Source organism: Malus domestica, chromosome 11, assembly GCF_042453785.1.
Source record: "Malus domestica chromosome 11, GDT2T_hap1".
NCBI lineage: Eukaryota > Viridiplantae > Streptophyta > Magnoliopsida > Rosales > Rosaceae > Malus > Malus domestica.
This window is the reverse complement of record NC_091671.1, coordinates 32,400,382-32,422,893: the sequence shown is the minus strand read 5'-3', so window position 1 is coordinate 32,422,893 and position 22,512 is coordinate 32,400,382. Positions and strand designations below refer to the sequence as shown.

The 22,512-nt window shown below is 36.4% G+C and overlaps 1 protein-coding gene and 1 long non-coding RNA gene across 2 annotated transcripts; both read right to left on the bottom strand.

Annotated features, from left to right (window-relative positions):
* Window positions 1-422: 422 nt before the first annotated feature.
* On the bottom strand, window positions 423-1,898 carry LOC139189535 (uncharacterized). Its single transcript, XM_070808505.1, has one exon. The coding sequence runs from the start codon at window positions 1,896-1,898 to the stop codon at window positions 423-425; it is 1,476 nt and encodes a 491-aa protein (XP_070664606.1).
* An 18,820-nt stretch (window positions 1,899-20,718) lies between these two features.
* LOC114819635 (uncharacterized) lies at window positions 20,719-22,071 on the bottom strand. The gene is made up of 2 exons (XR_003766949.2): window positions 21,471-22,071; window positions 20,719-21,353 (listed from the first exon to the last, which is right to left on the bottom strand). It is a non-coding gene; the product is annotated as an uncharacterized lncRNA (long non-coding RNA).
* Between the last annotated feature and the right edge of the window lie 441 nt (window positions 22,072-22,512).

Below are 22,512 nucleotides of genomic sequence, written 5' to 3'. Positions count from 1 at the left end.
TTCGTGGGCATCAATCAAGCAAAGCATTGTTTCATTATCCACTGCAAAGGCTGAATATGTCAGTGCAGCAGAAGCCACTGCACAAGCAATCTAGTTGAGATTTGTTCTCTCAGATTTTGGTGAAGAACAGGTTGAGCCTACAACAATTCTATGTGATAATACATCTGCTATAACCATAACCAAGAATCATGTGCATCATCATAAGACAAGGCACATAAACAGACGATTTCACTTCATTCGAGATGCATTACAAGCAGTGGCGGAGCCAGGATTTCGGATTAGGAGGGGCCTCTCACAAATATTAAAAAAAATTAAATCGATAGTAGTTACAAAACTGTTAACCAAAACATCATAGTATGTATATGAAAAGTAACCAAAATTCAAAATAACATAGCATTGATAATATTACATATTCCCAATAATTAAAATAATTGTCCTCGACGAGTTTTCATATTTTGAAACCGTTGCATGATAGCCTCGTCCTCTATACTATTAAAAATATCCTTTTCAATATAAGCAACCAAACAATCGTTCATCCACAAATCACCCATTCGATTGCGTAGGGTGTTCTTAACAATATTCATAGCAGAAAAGACTCGCTCTACACTTGCTGTTGCAACCGGTAAGATGAGTGCCAGTGTCAAAAGCAAGTACACTAACGGATAAGTATGATCTTTCTTGGTTCCAACCATCTTTTGTGCAAGATCACTAATTCCTTTCAAATCTGCAAACTCACTATTAGAGGTCATGTCCCAAATATAATTCTCAAGCTGTTCTTTGAGTAACTCAAGATCGTGCTCTGAAAAATCACTTGGATAAAATTGGGCAAGACGCATCAATTTTTCTTTGTCAAAGGCAGAGAAAGAATTACTTGGACTTAAACATGCCACACAAAGAAGTAGTTCAGTATTCTTCTCAGTAAATCGATCATTTAACTCAGTGAGTTGTTTATCTATGACATCGGTGAATAAATCAACCCGATAATGGTGCACGTTTGTGATGGGATGAGCTTTTCGGTTTGGTCGCTCTCCACTCGTAAAAATATCATCCATGCTAGGAATTTTAATACAATTCTTGTCACAAAAGGATGAAACTTCATCAAATAAGGATTCCCAACCACTTTCTCGCATCCTTTGCAATCTTCCTTTGCATATATTGACCAAGTTCATTGCATTCACAATATCTTGATCCTTCTTTTGCAATGCCTGCGATAAATTGTTTGTGATCCCCAAAACCTTTTTCATCAAGTGTAGACCAAAAATAAAGTTGAAAGATTGAATAAAAGTCAATAGAACCTTTGCTTCAAATTTTTGTTCAGAACTTGTTCCATCTTTTCTTACAATCTCAAGCACTTCTATCGTTGATGAGAACATGTGAGCCAAGCTGATTAAACAATTATAGTGAGAGCTCCATCGCGTGTCACTAGCCCGCTTAAGAGTAGTTTCTTGATTCAAACCTTGTCCACTTGAAAGCTCGTTATTTTCTAGTGCTTCCAAAACTACATGAGCATGTTTCTCTCTAAGAATATCACGACGCTTAGAAGATGCCACCACAATATTCACCACAGAAGAAACCATAGTAAAGAGATCTCCAATTTCAGAATTTTTTTTTGCCACTGCTACTAGAGCTAATTGAAGTTGATGAGCAAAACAATGAACATAAAAGGCAGACTCATTCTCATTTAAAATTAGTGCTTTAAGGCCATTGAACTCACCTTGCATATTACTTGCCCCATCATAGCCTTGCCCACGCAATTTTGATATGCTCAATCCATGTCTAGAAAAGAAATCATCAATGGCTAACTTGAGTGAGGAAGCTTTAGTATCTGCAACATGCTCAATACCTACAAAGCGCTCTATCACATGAGCTTTATCCACAAAGCGCAATACAATGGCCATTTGCTCCTTTGAAGACTTGTCTCGTGATTCATCAACAAGAATGGAAAATAAAGAATCATTAATATCACTAGTGATTGCACTGATGATTTCATATGAAATAGCACTTGAGATGTCCTTCTGAATATCAGGTGATGTCAATTTCAAATTTTCAGGAGCATTTTCTAGCGTGACAGCCTTTATACCCTCATTATAATGACGTAGCCACCGTAGAATTTCAAGAAAGTTTCCTTGGTTGAGTGAATTTTCAGATTCATCATGCCCACGAAATGGAAGACCTTGTTGTAAGAGAATTCTACTAACACCAACTGATGCACCTAATCGAGTTCGATAATCAATTCGATCTTGGTCAGTTTGTTTTGAGATAACTGTTTCAATATGTTGTTTTTGGTTTAATAAGGCTTCACAGTTTCTCCAAGCATTATTATGAGAACTATTAGGTCCTCCAACATGAATTTCTAGTTTCTTCTTGCACTTCCAATTCTTGAATCCGACTCCAACAAAAGTATCCCCACCAGATTGATCTCCAATATCAGGTTTGAAGAGATAACAACATAAACAATAGGCAGCATCCTGTGATGTGCTATACTCCAACCAATTAGGAAATTGAGTAAACCAAGCAGGATTGAACCTTCTAGGCTTTGTCCCAAAATTTGTGTAGAGAAATGCATGGGTTTTTGGTTGACAAGGTTTATTTTGGAGATAGGCTCTTCGAACTTGGTCTCGAACATTAGGATGATAACTCAAAATCGGTCTACGCAATCCAGGATCATACTGGAGAGTTTCCGAGTTAATTTCCATAGAATCCACACAAGTTTGTTTTGAACTACTTTCATTGTTCTTTGGACTCTTTGGAGACGGTTCTAATATCTCAGGTTGTGTTTTTCTTTTGAAATATCTTTCCATAACTGAAAAGTAAAAAAACATAGATTGACTAACTTTAAATTAAAAGAAATATGAACATATATGCTAATTTTACAAACTAAAACAAATTAGGCAATAGTTAAGAGAAATTGCAAGACATCAATTTAATCATAATTTATAAACAAAAAATTGTAACAGGAATTGAGAGTAAAATACATACTTTGGGTTGTTGACCAATTAACTAAACTTCAATGTCTTTTTTATGGAATGATGGAATAATTGAATTCTTTAATCTGCAAAAAAAATATTATTTGTTAAATTAATTTACAATTGTAGATGACAACATATATGAATTAGCAAATTATAAAAAAAAAAATTGAAAATGACAACTATGAAGATTCGAAGTTCATACTCTTGAGGATCATGGAAATTGAAGACTGATAGATTGATAGACTGGTTGAAGACTGTGACATGCTAGATGAGAGAAGCAGTGTACGGCTTGTGTACCACGGGAGGGATCAGACTGAGAGAAGCAGTGTTGAGAAGGAGAGAGCTACGGGAGGGAGAAACGAAGAAGAAGAAGAGAGAGATCAGAAAACATAAAAAAAATAAACAAGGTGGGCCCCACGGGCTCACCAATTAAGGCTTTAAAACAATTTTAAAATATAAAAGAGGGTAGGGGTGTTTCAAGTGTTATGACTATTTTTTCAAACTAGCAGCAGAGCAACAGTCGGCTAGAATTAGAGAATAATAAAATACTAATTTTTAGTATTGGGAAAATGAATGGAAGATGAAGTGTTGGAAGTTGGAATAGGTTATAGGTAGGCTTTAGGGTTATTTAAAGAGGGCCGGATATTCTTAAAATATTTAAAGAGGGCCGGATAGTTTGTCTAGGAAATATGAATGATTTAACTGAAAATAATAAAATAATAAGTAGTACTAATTTTTAGTTATAAACAAAAGCAGGATGGGCCTAGGACTACTGTGGTCCTATGGTCCCTCCGCCCCTGATTACAAGATGGGGAGATTGATCTACTGTACTGCAAGACTGAGGAGCAAGTTGCAAATATCCTTACCAAGGCATTGGCCAAAGATTGGTTCGAATACCTGAGAAAGAAGCTTGGAGTAATCTCAGCACAACACTTAGAAGGGAGTGTTGGAATATAAGTGTTTGTGCTAGAGAAATATAAGCATAACTTTTAGTATTTCAGATTTAAATGTGAGCCATTGATTATATTCCAATTAGACAGCTGAGATGTAATCTTAGTAATAGTAGTGTGTGTTGCCACTTGTAACTATCTTATAGGATAGATTACATGAATGGTGGAGATTGAACTTTGTAAGAGAGAATCTCTCTCTCTCCTCTCAACGGTTTTACTCTTGCACATGCTTTGAGTGCTGTGTGGGAATGAATGAAGCAATTTTTTGCTCTGTGTGAATATCTTGTCTGCAACTCTCTGAGATTTTCCAGAAACCTTTCATCTCTAGTTTTGCTTCATTCCTTACAATAGAGATCATAGTCTCTAGATTCTAACAGCCACGTAACCCTCACCCGCCATGCACGCCACCTCTCCACGGTGACCCCAAGGATGAAATCTGGGTTTTTTACTTGGGTACCAAGATTCCTTTTTTTTTTTTTTTTTTTTTTAATTCAGGATTTTGAATTGGGTACCCAAGTGAGATTATGGTTTATGGGTTTTGAATTTCATGATTTTATGGAGTGTTCGGTAATGGTGGTGGGGTTAAATGAACATTTGAAATGATTTGGGGCTGAGTTAGGATGACAGAGTCTTGAAAGCTTGGAGCTGAATTTGCATGTGTTCATGGCCACCATTTTTGTTCAACCAAAAATTTACAGAGAGATAGAAGCAGTGGTGAAGCAAGAATTGTAAGGAGGAGGAGCGAAATTTAAAAGGGTAAAAGGTCCAAAAAAAATTAGACATTTAAATCGTTTAGATAGTAGACAATACTAATGTCATTCATAATTTATCAAGCCAATCGTATTACAAACTACGCGTAATTGCCTACAAATTCATTAACAAACTAAAATCCATTATCAAACTGTAAAATAGAAACTACTGCCCTCTTTTGTAAGTAGCATTGTGCATCTTTCATTAACTGATCATATTGTAGAGTAATCTTATATTTATCCACCTCCAAGAATTGACTCGGATAACACTGTAATTAAGCTAGGTTTCTAACATATACGTGGCTCTTAACATAAACAGAGGATATTAATGAATATGACATCCTAATGTTAAATTTGCATTTTATGTAACCTTCGAATTCATAGCATTCGGGAAGCGGACTAGAAATGTTTTGACTACTATAATGCACTTTTAGTATAAAAGAAGTATTCAACAGCACATGGTGCTCAAATGGCTGGACGGTAGTGGCACGAGGAGACTCTTGAAGGCCTTGCTGTTGATTGTCACCCTCTCCAATGGCAGAACAAAGGTTCTGCAGCCTACTGTTGCAGGTGATCTGTATGATACTTTGGTTTTGAACCAAAAAAATTAAAAAATTAAAAAAAAAATGCTTGAATGGTGTGAAGGCTGACTGGTCCCCCTTTAGTTTTTTTTTTTAACCAACAAAATGAAACGGCGTCGTCTATTAAGGACTATTGTAAAAAAAAAATTAATCACTAAAATGAAACGGCGTCATCCCTGTTAAGGGTTTTTCAGGAAATAAATAAATAAATAAAATACTCTGCTACCCACCAGCAACAACAGAGACCTAAAAAACCAGACAACTCCATGAGCAACCATCACTTCCGATCGGAATAGAGGGGCGGAACCATTACTACTGGGCTTAATTTCCGGCGAAGGGAGGGGCGATTGCCCCTCCTTGTCCCTCTATAGCTTTGCCACTGGATGGAAGGGAAGGAATTGAGGAAGAAGAAGGGTGAGGGTGTTGGTAGGGAGTTGGTCCCACTTTTTTAATAAAATATTTAATTAATTTTTATCTTAAATTTTTTAATATTTAATTAATATTTTTATCCAGTTGGGTGAGGGAGTAGGTCTTGTCTCAAGCCATGTCATCATTTAATAGAGAAATTGACAAACAAACTAACGGAAATTTGACATTGCAACAAATTTGTTAGATAAGATACGACATTATATTTTTAAAACATGAGGTATGAGCTTGTGATTCGACCCATGGTTGAGGTAGTTTTGTGTAATTTACTCTTAAAACATTTATATTTCATACATTTAGTTTTTATTTTTATTTTCAATTCATACAACCGTTATAAAATCTGTTAAGTTAGTCGTTAAGTGATGACATGTAAACAGTGGGTTCTACATTTGTGCTGACAATTAAAATATATTTGGATAAATTACATTTGCACCCTCAAGTTTGTGTTTAATTGCAACATCGTGCAACATCTTAAAACATTTCAATCTCATGCATTTACTTATTATTTTATTTCAATGTCATACATCCATCTCAATTTCTGTAATTTTCTTAATCATCTACCTATGAGAACGTTGGCAAAAACAATTTGGCTAGGCCCCTACCCGTTGCACGCGTCTAGTGCCTTTTAGAATCTTGACAAAAAATAATTATTTTTTAAACCGGTCGGCTTTATGAAAAATTGCAGGTTGTCACAATTGTATGGCCATTGGGCTTGAACAACACAAATTCGGTGACCTAAAGAACGTGTGGCCTTTAAGCTTCATACATGAGAGAACTTGTTCTAATGCCATAAAGAAAATTGAAGTTTTACTGTAAAATCAATTAACATTATAGAAAATAGTAAGTACATGCAAAATCAATTATTTTCTGAATGTGTGATTAATACTATCAACGAATAGAAACTCCAACTATAGAGCTAACACACGCTAACCACATCTTAGGAAACCAGCTTGGGATTAGAAATTAACCTCTACTCTCTCAATGACAATCTACCTTCAACATAGATAGATTTATTCATAAAAATTGTGTCGGCAGACGAAACGTTTGATTATAGAAGACCCAATATAAACAAATGAAATTATACGTGGAGGCCATTAAGCGCTCCACATGTGAGTAATGTCAAGTTGCGAACTTGATGATCAGTTTGGACATTTCCTTTCATGTTTTGTTTTTCCCAATGATGGCCTGTACTGGGCTCGGGCTGTTTCCCTTCCGTATGTATCTTGTCCATATCACTTGCTTGGTTCCCGTCCTTTTATCTTTTACTGGGCCCTTCACGTCCATACGTGTCATGCTTATGTCTGTTGTTTGGGGGCCGTTTCTTTTCTCCTTTACTGGGCGTTTCACGTCCCTATGGTTTATGTGCATAGTCTTTCGTTTAGCCCCGTCCTTTCCTTACGCTGTATTTGGTTTCCGACTAGATATAACTTTTGTGTCGTTTTTTTTTTTTTTTTTTCGTGTCATTTTTGTAACATATCAATATTTTAAAATGTTGTTTTATGTAATACTTGTTAAAATAAATGGGTAATATGATCTGGACCGAACTTGACCCGTAAGTTACTCATTAATGAAAATATATTTTACTTCAATACATAATCAAATAGATAATGTAATATTAAATTAGTATCTACATATCACAATGTTACATAAATATTACTTCAAAATATAAAAACATATTTGTCTTTCAAATATTACATACCTCAAAATAAGAGCCTAATGAACCATAAATTTAAATTTAACCATTGATTGTTGTTACGTTTACTCTTACACTCCATTCTTCTCACCAAATTTCATTTCTTTCAGATATTTTTTTTTTTAAATATGCCTTAGCAGATGCAGAAATATTAATGATTCGGATCGTTGATATAACATTCAGATTTTTACAGTTTGTAAAAATACTGCTTGAAGTTTATAAAGTTTCTAGAAACTATGTACCATTGCCTCATTTCAATTAATCGTAAACAGCAGAATGTGATATCAACGATCTGAACCATTCATTTTCTGTATCCGCTAAAAAAATCATGTTTTTAGAAGGGAAAAAAAAATCTGAACAAAATTTGGTGAGAAGAATATAGCGTAAATGACAATCAACCGATTAAACATAAATCTAGAGTTAATGGGTTGCGATGTCGAATTTTGGAGTTGATCCCTTGACAAAAGTTGCAAAGCATGTCATTATGAGCAATTGTGTGTATATTTACATTTTTCACACTTCTATATTAATTATTATTAGTTTGTAATTAAAAAAAAAACACTAATCATGAGAGTTGGGGGGTTTTAAAAATCTAAACGACGATGTAACCATTGTCTAAGTGTAGTTGGATGAGTATGTTTTTTTTTTCTTCACATTTTCACACTTGTATATTAATTACTATGAATTTTTAGGGTCGACCAATCTATTTTTATCATCTTTGCATGTCTATCAATTATGTGATTGTTCATGGTGTGAAGTTTATTCCTGATTGCTCTTAGGGTTTTGACACTCAATCCTTTCTTCTCTTAAGATCCGACCTATCCCACGCAAGGCGCTTACTATCCTTCCTGTCCTTTGGTCTCCTCCTTGGAATTCTTGGATTAAACTTAATGAAGATGGTTTCTCTAAAGAAAATTCCGATCCTGCTGCTTATGGAGGAGTTTTTAGGAATTGTCATGGTCGTTTTTTTTTTGTGGTTTCTATCAATGGATTGGTCATTGAAACTTTTTTATTTTTTTTTGCAAAATTATTAGGTATTATTGGTTCGAGTTTGTATGCGAGGTTGGCATTGTCATTGGCTGGAAAGTGACAGTTCTAGTGTTATTTTTGCTTTTCAATTGTCTGATTTTGATCCTTCTTGGCCTCTTTGTATGCAATGGTCTATTTTGTTTGTAACACATTTGGAAAATGATTTTCTACACATCCCACATATATATCGCGAAGGAAATTTTGTTGCGGCCAATTTTGCTAACATGGGCTTGTCTTCTCCAACTTTACCATGACATGATTAACCTTCGCTGGTAGCTTGTGCTGCTTTGTTTTCAGACTGTGTTGGCCTGTCTGGCTATCACTTCTCAAATTAATGTGCATCTCGGCATCCATGTTTGTCTCACTTTTTTTTTTCTTAACTTGGTGGTTTTGTCGACTTGTTTCTTAAGTTTCGACCTTTATGTTTTGTTTTAGAGAGGTGTTGTTCCATGTCACTCCCTCCTATTTTTTCTTTAATCATTTTTGTTTTTGTCTTTATGTCCTTCCTGACTAAATGTAACTTTTTTGTCGTTATCAATAAATTTTCTCTTCTACCATTGAGGCTTTCCAAAAAATAAAAAAAAATCGAAAAGATCCCGAATATAAGTAAGAGTTGATGCAGCCCGAGAGTCTCTGCATTCCAAAAGATCCTTTTTCATTATTCAGACCTAGCAGTTTCTTATACGACACGGTGACACATCACGAAAATAACGGGTTTTGGATCAACACGATAACTAATCGAGTCATTATCGGGTGACCCGTTAAGAACCCGTTAATAATGGGTTCTTAACGGGTATACACGCGGGTAACACATGGGTAACCCGTTAAGAAAAATAAATTATAATTTTAAAGTTTAATTACTAAAAAATTCATTATAAAATACAATAGCCATATTGTATATATATTGGTATATTCTATATTAAATATATATTTTTGTATTATTATTCTATATAAGTTAAAAAAAATAAGTTTTATTCATTTATTTATTTTTATTATGAGAGTTTCTTATTATCATTAATATGATAAATTTTACTTAATATATTGTTGTCCAAAATTAAAATCAACTAGTATAGTGTTAGTATAGGCAATAAGACATCCCTACTGTCACATCCCAGCTCGGGCCCCCATCACATCCTAGGTTTGATTCCACCGTAGCAGGATATTGTCCATTTTGGGCCCCAACCACGCCCTCACGGTTTTGTTTCTGAGACTCATACGAGAATTTCCCAGTGGGTCACCCACCTTGGGATTGCTCTCGCGCAAACTCGCTTAACTTCGGAGTTTCAATGGAACCCGAAACCAGTGAACTCTCAGAAGGCCTCGTGCTAGGTAGAGATGAGAATATACATATAAGGCTTACAGGATCCACTCTCCTAGGTGATGTGTGATGTAACAATCCACCCCCCTTAGGGGCCCGATGTCCTCGTCGACACACTTATGGCCAGGGATTGGCTATGATACCAAATTGTCACATCCCGCCCTGGGCCCCCATCACACCTCAGGCTCAACTCCACCATAGCACGATATTGTCCTCTTTGGCCCCCAACCACGCCCTCACGATTTTATTTCCGGGAACTCACACAAGAACTTCCCAGTGGATCACCCATCATGGGATTGCTCTCGCACACTACTCACTTAACTTAAGAGTTCCTAAGAAACCTGAAGCCAGTGAGCTCCCAAAAGGTCTCGTGCTAGGTAGAGATGAGAATATACATATAAGGTTTACCGGATTCACTCCCCTAGGTGATGTGGGATGTAACACCTACAAGTAAGAAAAATGTGAAAAAATATATAAACACCCGTGATTTGTCATTCCTCCACGAGTAGACAATGATTACACTTACATTATCATTTAGATTTTTAAAACCCTCCAAACCGTCATGAATAATGTTTTTTATTTGAGTGTAAAGTAATAAAATTAATAATAATTATTGTAGAAGTGTAAGAAATGTAAATAAAAAAATTATATACAATCACTCGTAGTGACAAGCTTTTCAACTTTCGTGAAAGGGTCAACTTCGAAATCCGACACTATAATCCATAAACCCTAAATTTGTATTTAATCGTCGATTGTCGTTTAGACTTTATTCTTTATATTGAATTTCATTTTTAAAATTTTCTTTTTTGATTACATGATCTTCTGGGGATGTAGGAAGATGAACGGTACGGATCTTTGATATCACGTCCCGATATTTACGATTAATTGAAATATGAGTCGATATTGTATAGTTTGTAGAGATTTTATAAACACAAAGCAATATTTTCACTAATGGTAAAACTCTAAACATAATATCAATGATCCGAACCGTTCATCTTCCTGTATCCTCTAATTGATGATGTTTTTAAAAAAGAAAATCTTGAAAAACAAAATTTGGTGAGAAAAATGAAGCATAAATGTAAACAACAATCGACGGTTAAATTTTTATCTATGATTTATATGATTATAGTGGCACATTTCAAAGTTAAGCCCTTCACAAAAGTTGTAAAGCTTGTCATTACGAGCGTTTATATATTTTTTCTATATTTTTCACACTTCTACATTAATTAAAAAACTATTAAAGACTTTACTTAAACAATAGTCATAGGATAAATGAGAAGAGAGTGCTAATGTAGAAAGCCTTATTGAAAATATCATCAACACAACTCTTGAAAACAATATATCAAGTTAAAATTCCAATATTGTTTCCCATAGTGATTGATGAAAATTGAAGAGTTTGATTGTAAGAAAATGTGCAAGGTTCCAAACCTTGAAACATAACCCCCTTAATTTTGCAAATCTTTTGAACATTTGATATTTTGTAATGTTCTAATGTTTTTATTTATTTATTATGCTCTTATTTTGGGTATGTAAATATGTAATACTTGAAAGACAAATGCGTTTTTATGTTTGAATGTGATAATATGATATGTATATATTTATTTAGTATTATGTTTTTTATTTGATTATTTATTGGTTTAAAATATATTTTCCTTAACGGGTAACGGGTCAGGTCATATTACTTGTTAATATTATCTGATCGATTTTGGGTCAGGTCATTTTATCCGTTTATTTTAACAGGTGTTACACAACACGACCCGTTAAGATATTGAGTATGATACGAAAACGACATAAACACAAGAACCATGATACAAATGGCAGGTCTAGGTGGGATGTGGGTTTGTAATTATTAGGTATTACTATACTAATACATGGGATTAGTTTTACTGATCGGGGGTCCTAAATATCTGGCTTTTCTGATTCTGTAATCATGTTTCAATTAGTTGGCAAGAAGTAAAATAAAAAAATAAAAAGGCAGCAAATATTTATCCGTTAATTAACTTTTTCCCAGCCACGTACAAAGATATTTTTGCATAATTATTAACTTTGCCATAAGATATCAAATTAGGGCATCTTCAATCGAAAAGCCTAGAAATAGTCACGTCTAGTATTTTTCCTGAAAAATATTATTGTTAAATAAACAGTATCAAAACATACACATATACTATTTTCAACTAAGGATGCGTTTGTTGCACTAGACTAGACTAGACTAGCTTCAGAAATTAAGCTAAACTAGCTTAGACTAGACTAAGTTGGACTAGCTTAGTGAAGCGTTTGATTCAGCGTCAGACTAAGAAGCAGGATAATGAAAACAGTATTGTCACCAGTTTGGTGTTTGCTCAAACTAGGACTACATTATTGTTTTATTTTAATTACTTTTTTTATTAAAGATATTATTAAAATTAATAATATTGGATGAGAGTCAAACTCAATAAAAATACAAAAACCAAATTTTTTTGCCAACGAAAGAAACATACATGATTCAAGAATAGCAATGGACGAACAAAATACAGCCATATCCTAAGGTTGTATGATTAACAAGATCCATAGGAAAAGTTGAGAGAAAGGTTGTCGTTAGATGCAGAGAGGGTTGATGCCAAGATAGAAATCTCAGTTCAAGTATAATTAGGCTAGATGAATTAGCCATCTGTATATTTTCATTATATATATAGAGTTGACAGAGAGTTTGAGATGAAACCATACTCTTCAAATTAAAACATAACAGATAACTAAGAACTAAATACATAAATTACAAACTTCATACTTCCAAGATCGTTGACTTATTCAAACTAAGTTGAAACATTCTGTTGCATGGATTGGATGAGATAAGAGAACCATTTGAATTTAGTTTTGGTAGGCTTAGCTTATCAGGGAATGGAACGTCGTGGATATAGGCTCAGTAGTTGGGTCCTTATGGCTTTGCATTTGCTTACTCTTTTAGCAGTTGCACTCTATCTTGTCGTAGGAGTGAGTGTAAATCTCTCTTACCACAGGCAACTTTCCCACCAGAGTTTCAAGCTTCCCAAATTGATAGAATACTGAAACAAGAAACGTAAGCGGATGCAAAGATCATTGCACACTGGAAATACACTTGTTAGAGAGAGGAACAATAAAAACTTGAACTCAATTTGAAACTCTAGTCCAACTTGATACCAAAAAGTAAGCATACGCAAAGATTAATTCATAAGCCAGAAAAAAAAAAAAAACTTGAAACTCTAGCATATGCAAAGATCATTGTCTTCCTCTAGTCTTAACAGTTGCAGCTAAGAACTATTATGCAACAGAAAAACCGACATGAATAGTCTCAACTATTGCGTACTGACAAACAGAGCTTCAACATAAAAGCCATAGCACAAAAGACTAAATCTGAAACGAAATGCGGCTTTCCGCTTGTGAAATTATTCCATCAACTGTGAATCACGCCTAGAGTTTCAATACTTCAAATTGAAAAGCCAACTACGAAGCTTAAAATGAAAATTACAATGACAGAGCTCAAACAGCAGCAGGACTACAAAGTACATGCAAAATTACTGTATACTAACAAAATCAAGATACAGCAAAGAATATAATTTATATGATAGTAATTCGAGCAAAGCACAATCCTTCAAGGGTTCATTAAAAAAGTAGTGCCGGCATGAAGACATGTAAATCAAATCGCCTCTAGTGAACACCTTCTTCAAGGACAATGCAACTTCTCATACACTAAACACGACTATACACCAAATTTCTAAAATACATTGTTGAGAAATAATACAACTTGTCTAAACAACCATTTCAGACAACCTGACTAAATTATACATTGTTGAGAAATCGACAACATGAAATCTACGAAGAGAAGTACAAAACTATGTCCAGTAAAATGTACATAGGAAGCACATAATATGTCTCCCAAAGAGAAAAACAGACTAGTCCAAACAGAATACAATGCAGTATTGATTTGCTACTCACAACCCTTAAACCCAAATACAACTCACAGTTACATATTATACACAGAAAGTAAGATTCTTTACAGGAAGTGGCTTCAGCAGAAACTGGTTTGTAGCTATGTCACTATGACTAATTACAATTTAGCACGGTGGCTTCTTGTTACAGCATATCAATGGCTCAATCCTAACTCCCTATAGTGCATAGAGCAGGCAATAAGAATTACAACACGCTGAATATGTACAACTAAGCACATTGTACATGACTTTTACAAGCTCGTTGCTAAGCCTAAATCCTAATACAGGCATGGAAGCCAAAGAAGGGGGGATTATTGAAAATTTCTCAAACCCGATACCAAAATCCAAAATCCAAAATCTCTAGCCCAACCTGATACCAAAATTGGTTGAAACTAAACCTAATTACAAATTTAACTGTGTATTCGCCTTACAACAGCAATTTCGTGATGATTATTGTTTGGATTAAAACTTGACTTTGGGCCCAAGGATGGAGTCGGCCCAAAAGAAGGCCTGGAGGAATAGAAGATCAAGGCCCGACCGAAACCCAGGAAAGCAGGAAAGGGCCTTTTCTGACTTGATACAATTCATAAGGACCACTTGCATACCTACCCAAGGACCAAGTGGTGTAGACTGACCAGACTGCACAGCCCATAAAGTACTTTATGATGGCATTACATGTAAAAAAGCTGATGAGTCATCACCCTCAAATCGCATTCGGGCAAAGCTGTTGCTACAGGAAGCCAAACCGAGTCGTCTATAAAAGGAGGAAGAGAAGACAAGAATAAGGACACTCAATCAAACAAACAAATGCAAGCCCAAACTCTGCTCAAAAATCCAGATTTGCCTTCCAAACGAAGCTGTGGTCAGCCAAAGCCTTCATCCCATTCGGGACAAGCCTTTATCCCCCACGGGATAACCTTCTCTTCAAACCTTTGTAATAGCTCTGCTACCTTGTCCAAACTTGTTGTAGTATCGATTCACTTTTTGTATCTCCTCCCCCCCTCTCTCTCCCTCTAAGCTTTCAGACCCTTGACAAAACTACAAAGATAGGGACCTGCAAGACGATCAGCCTTAACTGATAAGGTTTAATCTTGCCCGACCTGCTTTGCTCTATCTTTGTCTTTTCTTTCTTTAAAGTCTAGCAATATGTTGTATACTTCCAGTTATATGCAAGTTGTTTCTAGCAAAATAACAATGACAAGGCTTTCTCAGTACTTGGACCCGATTTGAATATATCCTCAGTGTTCAAATTAGATCCAAGTCCTAAGCCCTCGGGCATGTAAATCTGATTAGTTTAAAAGTCCTTGGCCTCAAGGCATAAAAAAGAACTTTATGTGGACTTAACCTATCCACGACAATCCTTGATAAACGAGAAGTCCGAAGTTACTTGGGGCGCAAGTAATCGACCTACCTCTTGGTTTTGTTTCTATTATATCATGATTATCATAGAACGCTTAAGTATGGAATGGATTCTGATAGGAAGCCTCAAGGCCTACACCTAAGGCCCCACAAAGGCACCTATTTGGATTCATTCTATTCTGCGGTCTAGATGGTTTGAGTATAAGAATGAACTCTAATGGGAAGCCTCAAGGCCTACACCTAAGGCCCCACAAAGGCACTTATTTGGGTTCGCTCGGATAATCAAAATATAATAGTTATAAGACTCTTACAAACATGAATTCAAATATGATGTGTTCGAGCACTGGTTTAGTTTGACAGGAAGCCTCAAGGCCTACACCTAAGGACTCAACTCTTAACCCATTTTTCAGGACTCAACTCTTTATAGCCCCTTGTAGCCCCCTCTTAACCCTAAGGACTCTTTATTAATCACCTAAGGACTCAAATGCTATAAATATTTTTCGACCCAAATGCTATTATTTTATCATTCTAAATAATTTTAACCCGTATGTTAATATTATTTTTGCTTCTACAATCGACCTTGTATGGCCCGATTTATTGAATTAATTAAAAGTGACTTGTAGTCCATTAATCTGATAATGAATCCAAAATTATTGACCCGAAGATCACTTTTGGATATTAACGATTCAATAATTTATTTTTATACCTTGAACCGCTGACGTACTTTCGTAGTAACAAAGCTCTCACACTTGAGTTCCGAAGAAACTCAAATCCACTATACTTAAAATCAGCATATTGCATCATGTGTTCTTGCAAGAACTCTCCTTTATGAACTAAACGTTCATAAACTAAATTGAACCTGTAGTTTCAAATTTAGTGCTTTTGAAACCCGAAGTTTTCATAAAATAATACACCCACGAAAGCCCGACGTTTTTCATGAAAACCATGTCTTAGAGCTCGAATGTTCTAACTTTGATGCTTAAGGATGATTCATTCCCATAGCACCAATCACAATCTTGTTCCCTCCAATTCAGTGGATTGTCGAACCATCACAAGTTCGATTTCCCCTATTTGGACGTTTCCAATAGAAACCACTTTATGTGGGGTACAAGAGTGAATCTCCACTTGACTATCAAGAAGCTGAGACACCATTGAAGCCAACAATGGCAAGGAATAGCTGAATAAGCCTCCGCCATGATCTTCATTCGAAGACTTATGCCCAAAGCATTACAAACAGAAGTACCTTATGAATGAGGATTCCTTGGCTCTTTGACTCGCTCCTACAGACTGTCCAATCATGAAAGATATTGCCTGAAGCACACCATGATTATGTCAATGAATGAGTAAAATTCTAAAGTTTATAAATCCGATCAAATTTTGACTAGAGAATACTTTTCTCGTCCTTCCTTGTTTCTAACTTGCTTCTGAAGCAGTAGTGTGGAAAGCGGAAGTTTATCAAATTCTCGGATCTGATTACTACCACAAGCATATGGTAGAATCAGGGTCTGCCAAGGTGTGGCATCATGCCCGATGTGTAATCCTTGGCACCTAAGACCTAAAACTTCAAGAATAAAGGATAATATTCTTGAACCTTAACCTTGCAGAATCTACTTCCGTCTTGATGGAATAGATCATTGGTTATGCAGTTGTTCATGTCCCTACCAATGTTGTTGAGGAGTACCATTCTAGTAGTCAATATGTGAGACTAATTTTGCTCCACCAACCACCGTTAGAAGAGTCGAATTTTGACATGGATAGCCTTGTTGGCCGAATCCCCTTGCTAAACCATTTACTTTGTGAAAAATTTTCCATGTTCTTGGATTCAAGTTTGGTGTATGTTTTACTTATGGATAATTTTATTGATATTGTCCTCTAATATGAGTTAATTGAATTATGTTTCTTAATACATGTGACCAATTCAATTAAACACTTGATTAGGTAAGAATGTGAGAAAGTTAGTTGTCTGGATGAATGTGATACTACGCACACTAACTTTACACCTAAATCACATCTCTAACAATGACTTCAGGTCTATCCAACCTGATTAAGAGCATTAGCACACTCCTCGTTGTATGAATGGTATTGCATCACCATTTAAGAGACCTTAAATTCTCCCTGTCATTGAGTTTTTAAGGATATTCTAGATGACAATGATCATAAATGAAACCACTAAAGAAAATCGAGTGGAATATCTTTGCACCACCTCCCAAAATGAGCCTGAAGCTTTGATTTGGGGCCAATAGGTTGTCTCTTAACTAGGGCATACGCCGGCCTGGACCCGAGTGATTCGACGTGACCATTTGGGACACTTAGGTCGATCAATGATGCTACAACACATCTACTTACCCGAAGTAAGGATCTTGTGCCTTCAAACACACTTTGACAAACCTGCTCATTAGGGAAATTGATTTCTATATCATTCCTAGCAAAGATACGAAACGACTCCCTTTTCACAGTGGATTCAAGGGAATATATGTGAACTAATCCAACCAAAATGCAGACCATATAAATACTTATGGCTTTGGTTGATGAATCGACATGTTTGTCCACACACATTGTTGCTAAACCTTCTGGCCGATTAAGGAATCCCCACCCTACTTATCCCATAAGGTCTGGGAGACTGGATAATGTTGGAGAGCTTATATCGACAGTTTTTCGATAAAGTATTGCATGTATTTTGGGTTTATAATTGAACATCAAATTCTCAAGTTCACCCTAAATAGCCTCGCCTAGTGATCATAAAGCGCAATTTAAATGATCGCCTGGATTTTGGTAAACGTACTAAGTTTTCGGTTTCTGCCTAGGGCTATGCAATCTTGTATGCAGTTATGTTAGTCCACCTTGAGGTCCATTGCCACCTAACCTATATGACGTTACAATTGGTTACTAGCTACGAACTTGACAATTTTCGTATTTACGCATTTAGGTGTGCATTCCACGTGCCAAGTTGCGCCGCGTACCAATATGAGTCCTCAAATAAGGATGTGAATCGTTGTCGATTATGATTCTAATTAACACTAGCTCTCTTAGAGCCCTTACACACGATCTTTTTATCGCTGATTTGCGGGTTGTCACTTTAATGAGACAGTCTTCCCGTCATTAGGGGGAGATAAGAACATCACCGTTCTTGTAGAACGGCGCGAATTTATGGGTTGTGCGATAAATTCTAGATTTCAGAATGTTGCTCCAGATGCAGTCCTCTGATCTAGCTAAAGTGAAGAGATCATATACCAGTTGCAAACATGTCTGCAAGGATATACGTACTTAACAGACATCGAGTCAACATCCCTAAAGGGTGTGTTGCCCCTATTGGACAATTTGGACACCCATATTGGACGGTCCGGTACGCCAGCAGATAGTCAATCAATTTGTCTTAGCCTGGAGCATGATATATTACTCAGTTCATAGGATTCACTTTCCTAGAAGAAAAAGACACGAGACAACAATAAATCCATACTCGTTTGTTATCTCAAATCATTTCCATCTCATGAGATTAATCCGAATTACTCCCGAGACTTGAAGTTCTTGGTCCAGTATACTAGTTTGGATAAGCTAAATAGAATTGAAATGAGATTACCATCGATGATGTTTTCACTTATATGGTAGCTACTGACATAAATGAAAAAAGACGATATCGAACCGTGTTTCGTTGATTGAGTAACAACGTAAAATTGATTGGACAACCGAAATTACAATCCAAGTCAAATTCCTTACCAAAGTGGATTTGGACCTATCATTCCTATACTGCCTAAGGTAACCCTGTTGTGTTTTAAGTGGGAAATGAAGTTTTATGAGATGAATGAAATAGTGCGATATGATGCACGTCTTATGGTGCAAGGTTTCCCTCAAACGTCTTGTGATTAATAGCAGCATTATGAAATGTGGTTAGTGTTTCTCCATGGGGATATAGATATGGAGAGTTACATGCAAGTTCCTGAAGAATTACATGGACTGGTTCAAATAGTTCCAAACCACGGAACACCCTCTTCACTGGTTTGAGGTGTTCACTTACAATCCAACGGATGTGGTATACCCGTCTAAGTGATCATTTGATCAGTCAGGGATGAATTATGCCTTTGCGTGTTGAACTATGAAGTCTTATTCTGAATTGCTAGAGTTACAGTTTATGTCGTTGACGCGAATCTCACCAAGACTCCGGAAGAGCTTGAGAAAACTACCTTGCATCTGAAGATGGAATTTCAGATGAAAAATCTTGGGAAAACTCCTTTATGCCTTGACTTGAAGTTGAAGCATTGTTTTGAGGGTATTTTGGTCCACTAGTCGAACTACACCCCGAATGTGTCACTTTTGAGTATACCTTTGATTGTCCATATGTTATATGCAAATAAGACCCTTAAAGAGGTTATGAAATCCGAAACTCCATATCTGAGTTCAACTTTGCGCTTCGTTATACTTAGCTCATTGTATTTAGACAGGACATCTCCTTCGTTATTGATCTATTGGTAAAGATGCAACACCGTGCCTACACTCAACCACTGAATTGGTACTAAAGACATACCCTTAAGGTACTACGAATTTGGGCAAATCAAATCCCATCATCGAGCGGATCCAACCCCCTGATCCTCGAAATGATGCTTGCCTTGTTGTTATGCTGACACATGTTACTTATCAAACCCGCACAAGGCAAAATCCTCGAATGGCTATGTCTTTATTGTTAGGGATATCATAGTATCTTAGAGGTCCATCATATAACCTTAGTTGCGAAATCTTCAATCGTTCCAAAACTCACCTCACTTCACTATGCCACAAGTGAGACATGGTTAGGAGTTCTTGTTGAGCATATTCGAAGTACTTGTTGTTTTTCATCCATCGTTGAATCCCAAAGACAATCCATGAAGACTATGCTGTATGTATAAACCCGACTAAGCCATGATACATCAATGAAGTCAACGCCAAGACATATTGCATCCACATCTACATTAGCAAAGCATCATGATATTGATGTCATGCAAGCCGATCCCAGACAACCTTTCCAACCTCTACACGACGTCACTACTGAAGTCAACTTTCCAAAAGCTTGTCCAAGGAATTGGTATGCCTAACTATTCATATGCAATTCTTGTAGTTCTTATTTGGAAGTTATGTCAAACTTAGGAGGAGTATCCAAAAGTATACTCACTTGATCTTAATGTACTTTTTTTCCTTACAATTAGGAGCATTTTTCCTACTGGATTTTTGCTACCTAACTAGGTTTTAATGAGGCACCCATCCTGGGCTAATCATACCCTTGTGAGCTATTCTACTTGCGTCCAAAAGATGTATAGTTTTGACTTAATGCAACTTCTCATTTTTCTCCTTAGTCTATGGGTTTTTCTCCTACCTTGGGTTTTACTATAGCGAGATTTTGTGAGTTTTACCTTTTTTTTTGCATTTTTTCATTGATATGAGACTTGTATTCCATTATTATGCCGACGACTTCATCAACTGTAATGTGTAATGACTTTATCGCTGAAGACCTGATGCGCCATTTACTTGAGTATTTACACACTCGAGATGGAGTGTTGCAGTCCTATTAGATTAGGAATGTGATTGTGTAAATCCTTGTAGATCTAGGAATATCTCTTATATTTCTATTAGGAGTTGGTTACCTATTAAGAGTTGTAATCCTAAAAGGGTAAGGAATTAACCTTCCCTGCTACAATAAATAAAAGCACAATAGGGTCGAATAGAATACACCCACAATTGCACATCTCTCTCTGGCCTCCATAATCATTCAGTAAATTATGCTTACAATATTAATACATATTTTATTGTTTTAAATAATAATAGACATGTTATTCAATTTTTCTTAGACTTAAAAAAAAAAAAAAAAAAAAACAGAACATGTGATATTATTGGGCCAAATCAGGAAGCACTTCAGTATTATCCTAAAAAAAAAGTTTGCTACAGCGCCCCTGCCACCCTGCGTCTTCGACTCTTCGCCTTTAGTCTTCTCTTCGTCTTCCAAGCCCAAATCTTCTCTTCGTCATCGTATTCTTCACGACCAAAGTGACATAGTTACAGAGTTGCACCGTTCACCCACACCTAAATAACAATTTCGTCGATCTGCCATTGGCCCTCCGCTCTTCGCTGGTTCACCAATACGAAGTTTGATACTCTTTCTCAGGTCTTAGCGTCGCCACCATCTTTCTTTTTACTTCAATTCTCAATTCTTTTTCACCTTTATTTTGCTTCAAATTCATCTCAGGTTCACCATCAAGGCTCATTACTGAGACATCACGAATTCATCTTTTTCACCTGTATTTCTTCATTTTCTGTCTCAATCTCAGGTCCTAAATTAGTGATTGTGAGACGTCTGCAAGTTTGCAACTTCAAGACTGCAAAAGTATTAAAGTTGTAACTTGTAAAGCACTATAGCAGAAAAACCATAATAGGTAATTTACTAATTTTTATAATATATTGTTATCTATTTATGAAGAAACTGCAGTAATCACCTTTCAACTTTAATCCAACTGGACTACATAGTCCCTTAACTATAAGAGCAAGTCCACCGGAGGTGGAATAGCCCAGCACCCAGTCAAAAAACCAGGCTGGGACCCTGTCAACCCACTCCAGCCCACGGGATTGCCTGGCATCCAGTCTAAGCTGGTCTCCAGACCAGCACAAAATTGACAGACCTTGGGACCGGCCTATATGACGTCATGATATGAAATCGGTGACGACGAACTCCATCTGTGGAGAGAAAGACGGCTAGACGACGCTGTTGAGGATGATGACGTCAAATCGGCGATGCAGCTGAAGGTCAGGTCGTAGGTCCAGAGGCGACGGGTTTGGAGCTGGCGAGCCTAGGCGTTGATGTCGACCAGTTTGGGATGGGTCGGACCTCGGAGGGCAGTGGAGAGCAAGCGGAACGTGAAAGAGAGGTGGGGATTTGATGGAAGGTAGAGATGGGGGGTGTGGGGTTGGCGTGCTCTGGTATGAGGAGCATTTTTGGAGAGAGAGGGAATGAGAGGGAAAGAGAGAGCTCACAGTGAAGGTGGTGGTAGGTTGGAGTGAAAAATAATTTGCAACTAAAACAATGAACCAGCAGGGAATGAAAAGAAGCAGAAAATTACTCGGTTGCACCTTTATCTTTCTTTTGGTCAAAGATGTACTGTCAAATTTTTTTTAATATTTTATAATAAAAATAATAATATTTTAATAAAATTGACTAGGCTATTTTTTGTTAGGGGTGGAGATGTTTTGGCCTATTACTATTCAATGGGGTCTATTACTGTTTACTTGAGTGGATAAATGGGCTGGGTGCTGGCGCAAAGTCTTTAGGGGTGGACTTTGTCAAAATGTGCAGTTATGATTTTTTTGGTAAATTCCGTCAAAACATGCATCAAAATGAATCGGTGAGATTGAATCAAGGGGCAAATATGAAAAATCAAATGAGAAAATTTCTACAATGATCCATCAACTTTAACCTAATTGGAACAATGATCCCTTAACTTTAATCTAAGTATAGTAATGGTTCTGCCACTATGCCTCATT

Bases quoted from the DNA above. Each gene is read 5' to 3' on its own strand.
- LOC139189535 (XM_070808505.1), bottom strand. From the start codon at position 1,898: ATGGCCATTGTATTGCGCTTTGTGGATAAAGCTCATGTGATAGAGCGC.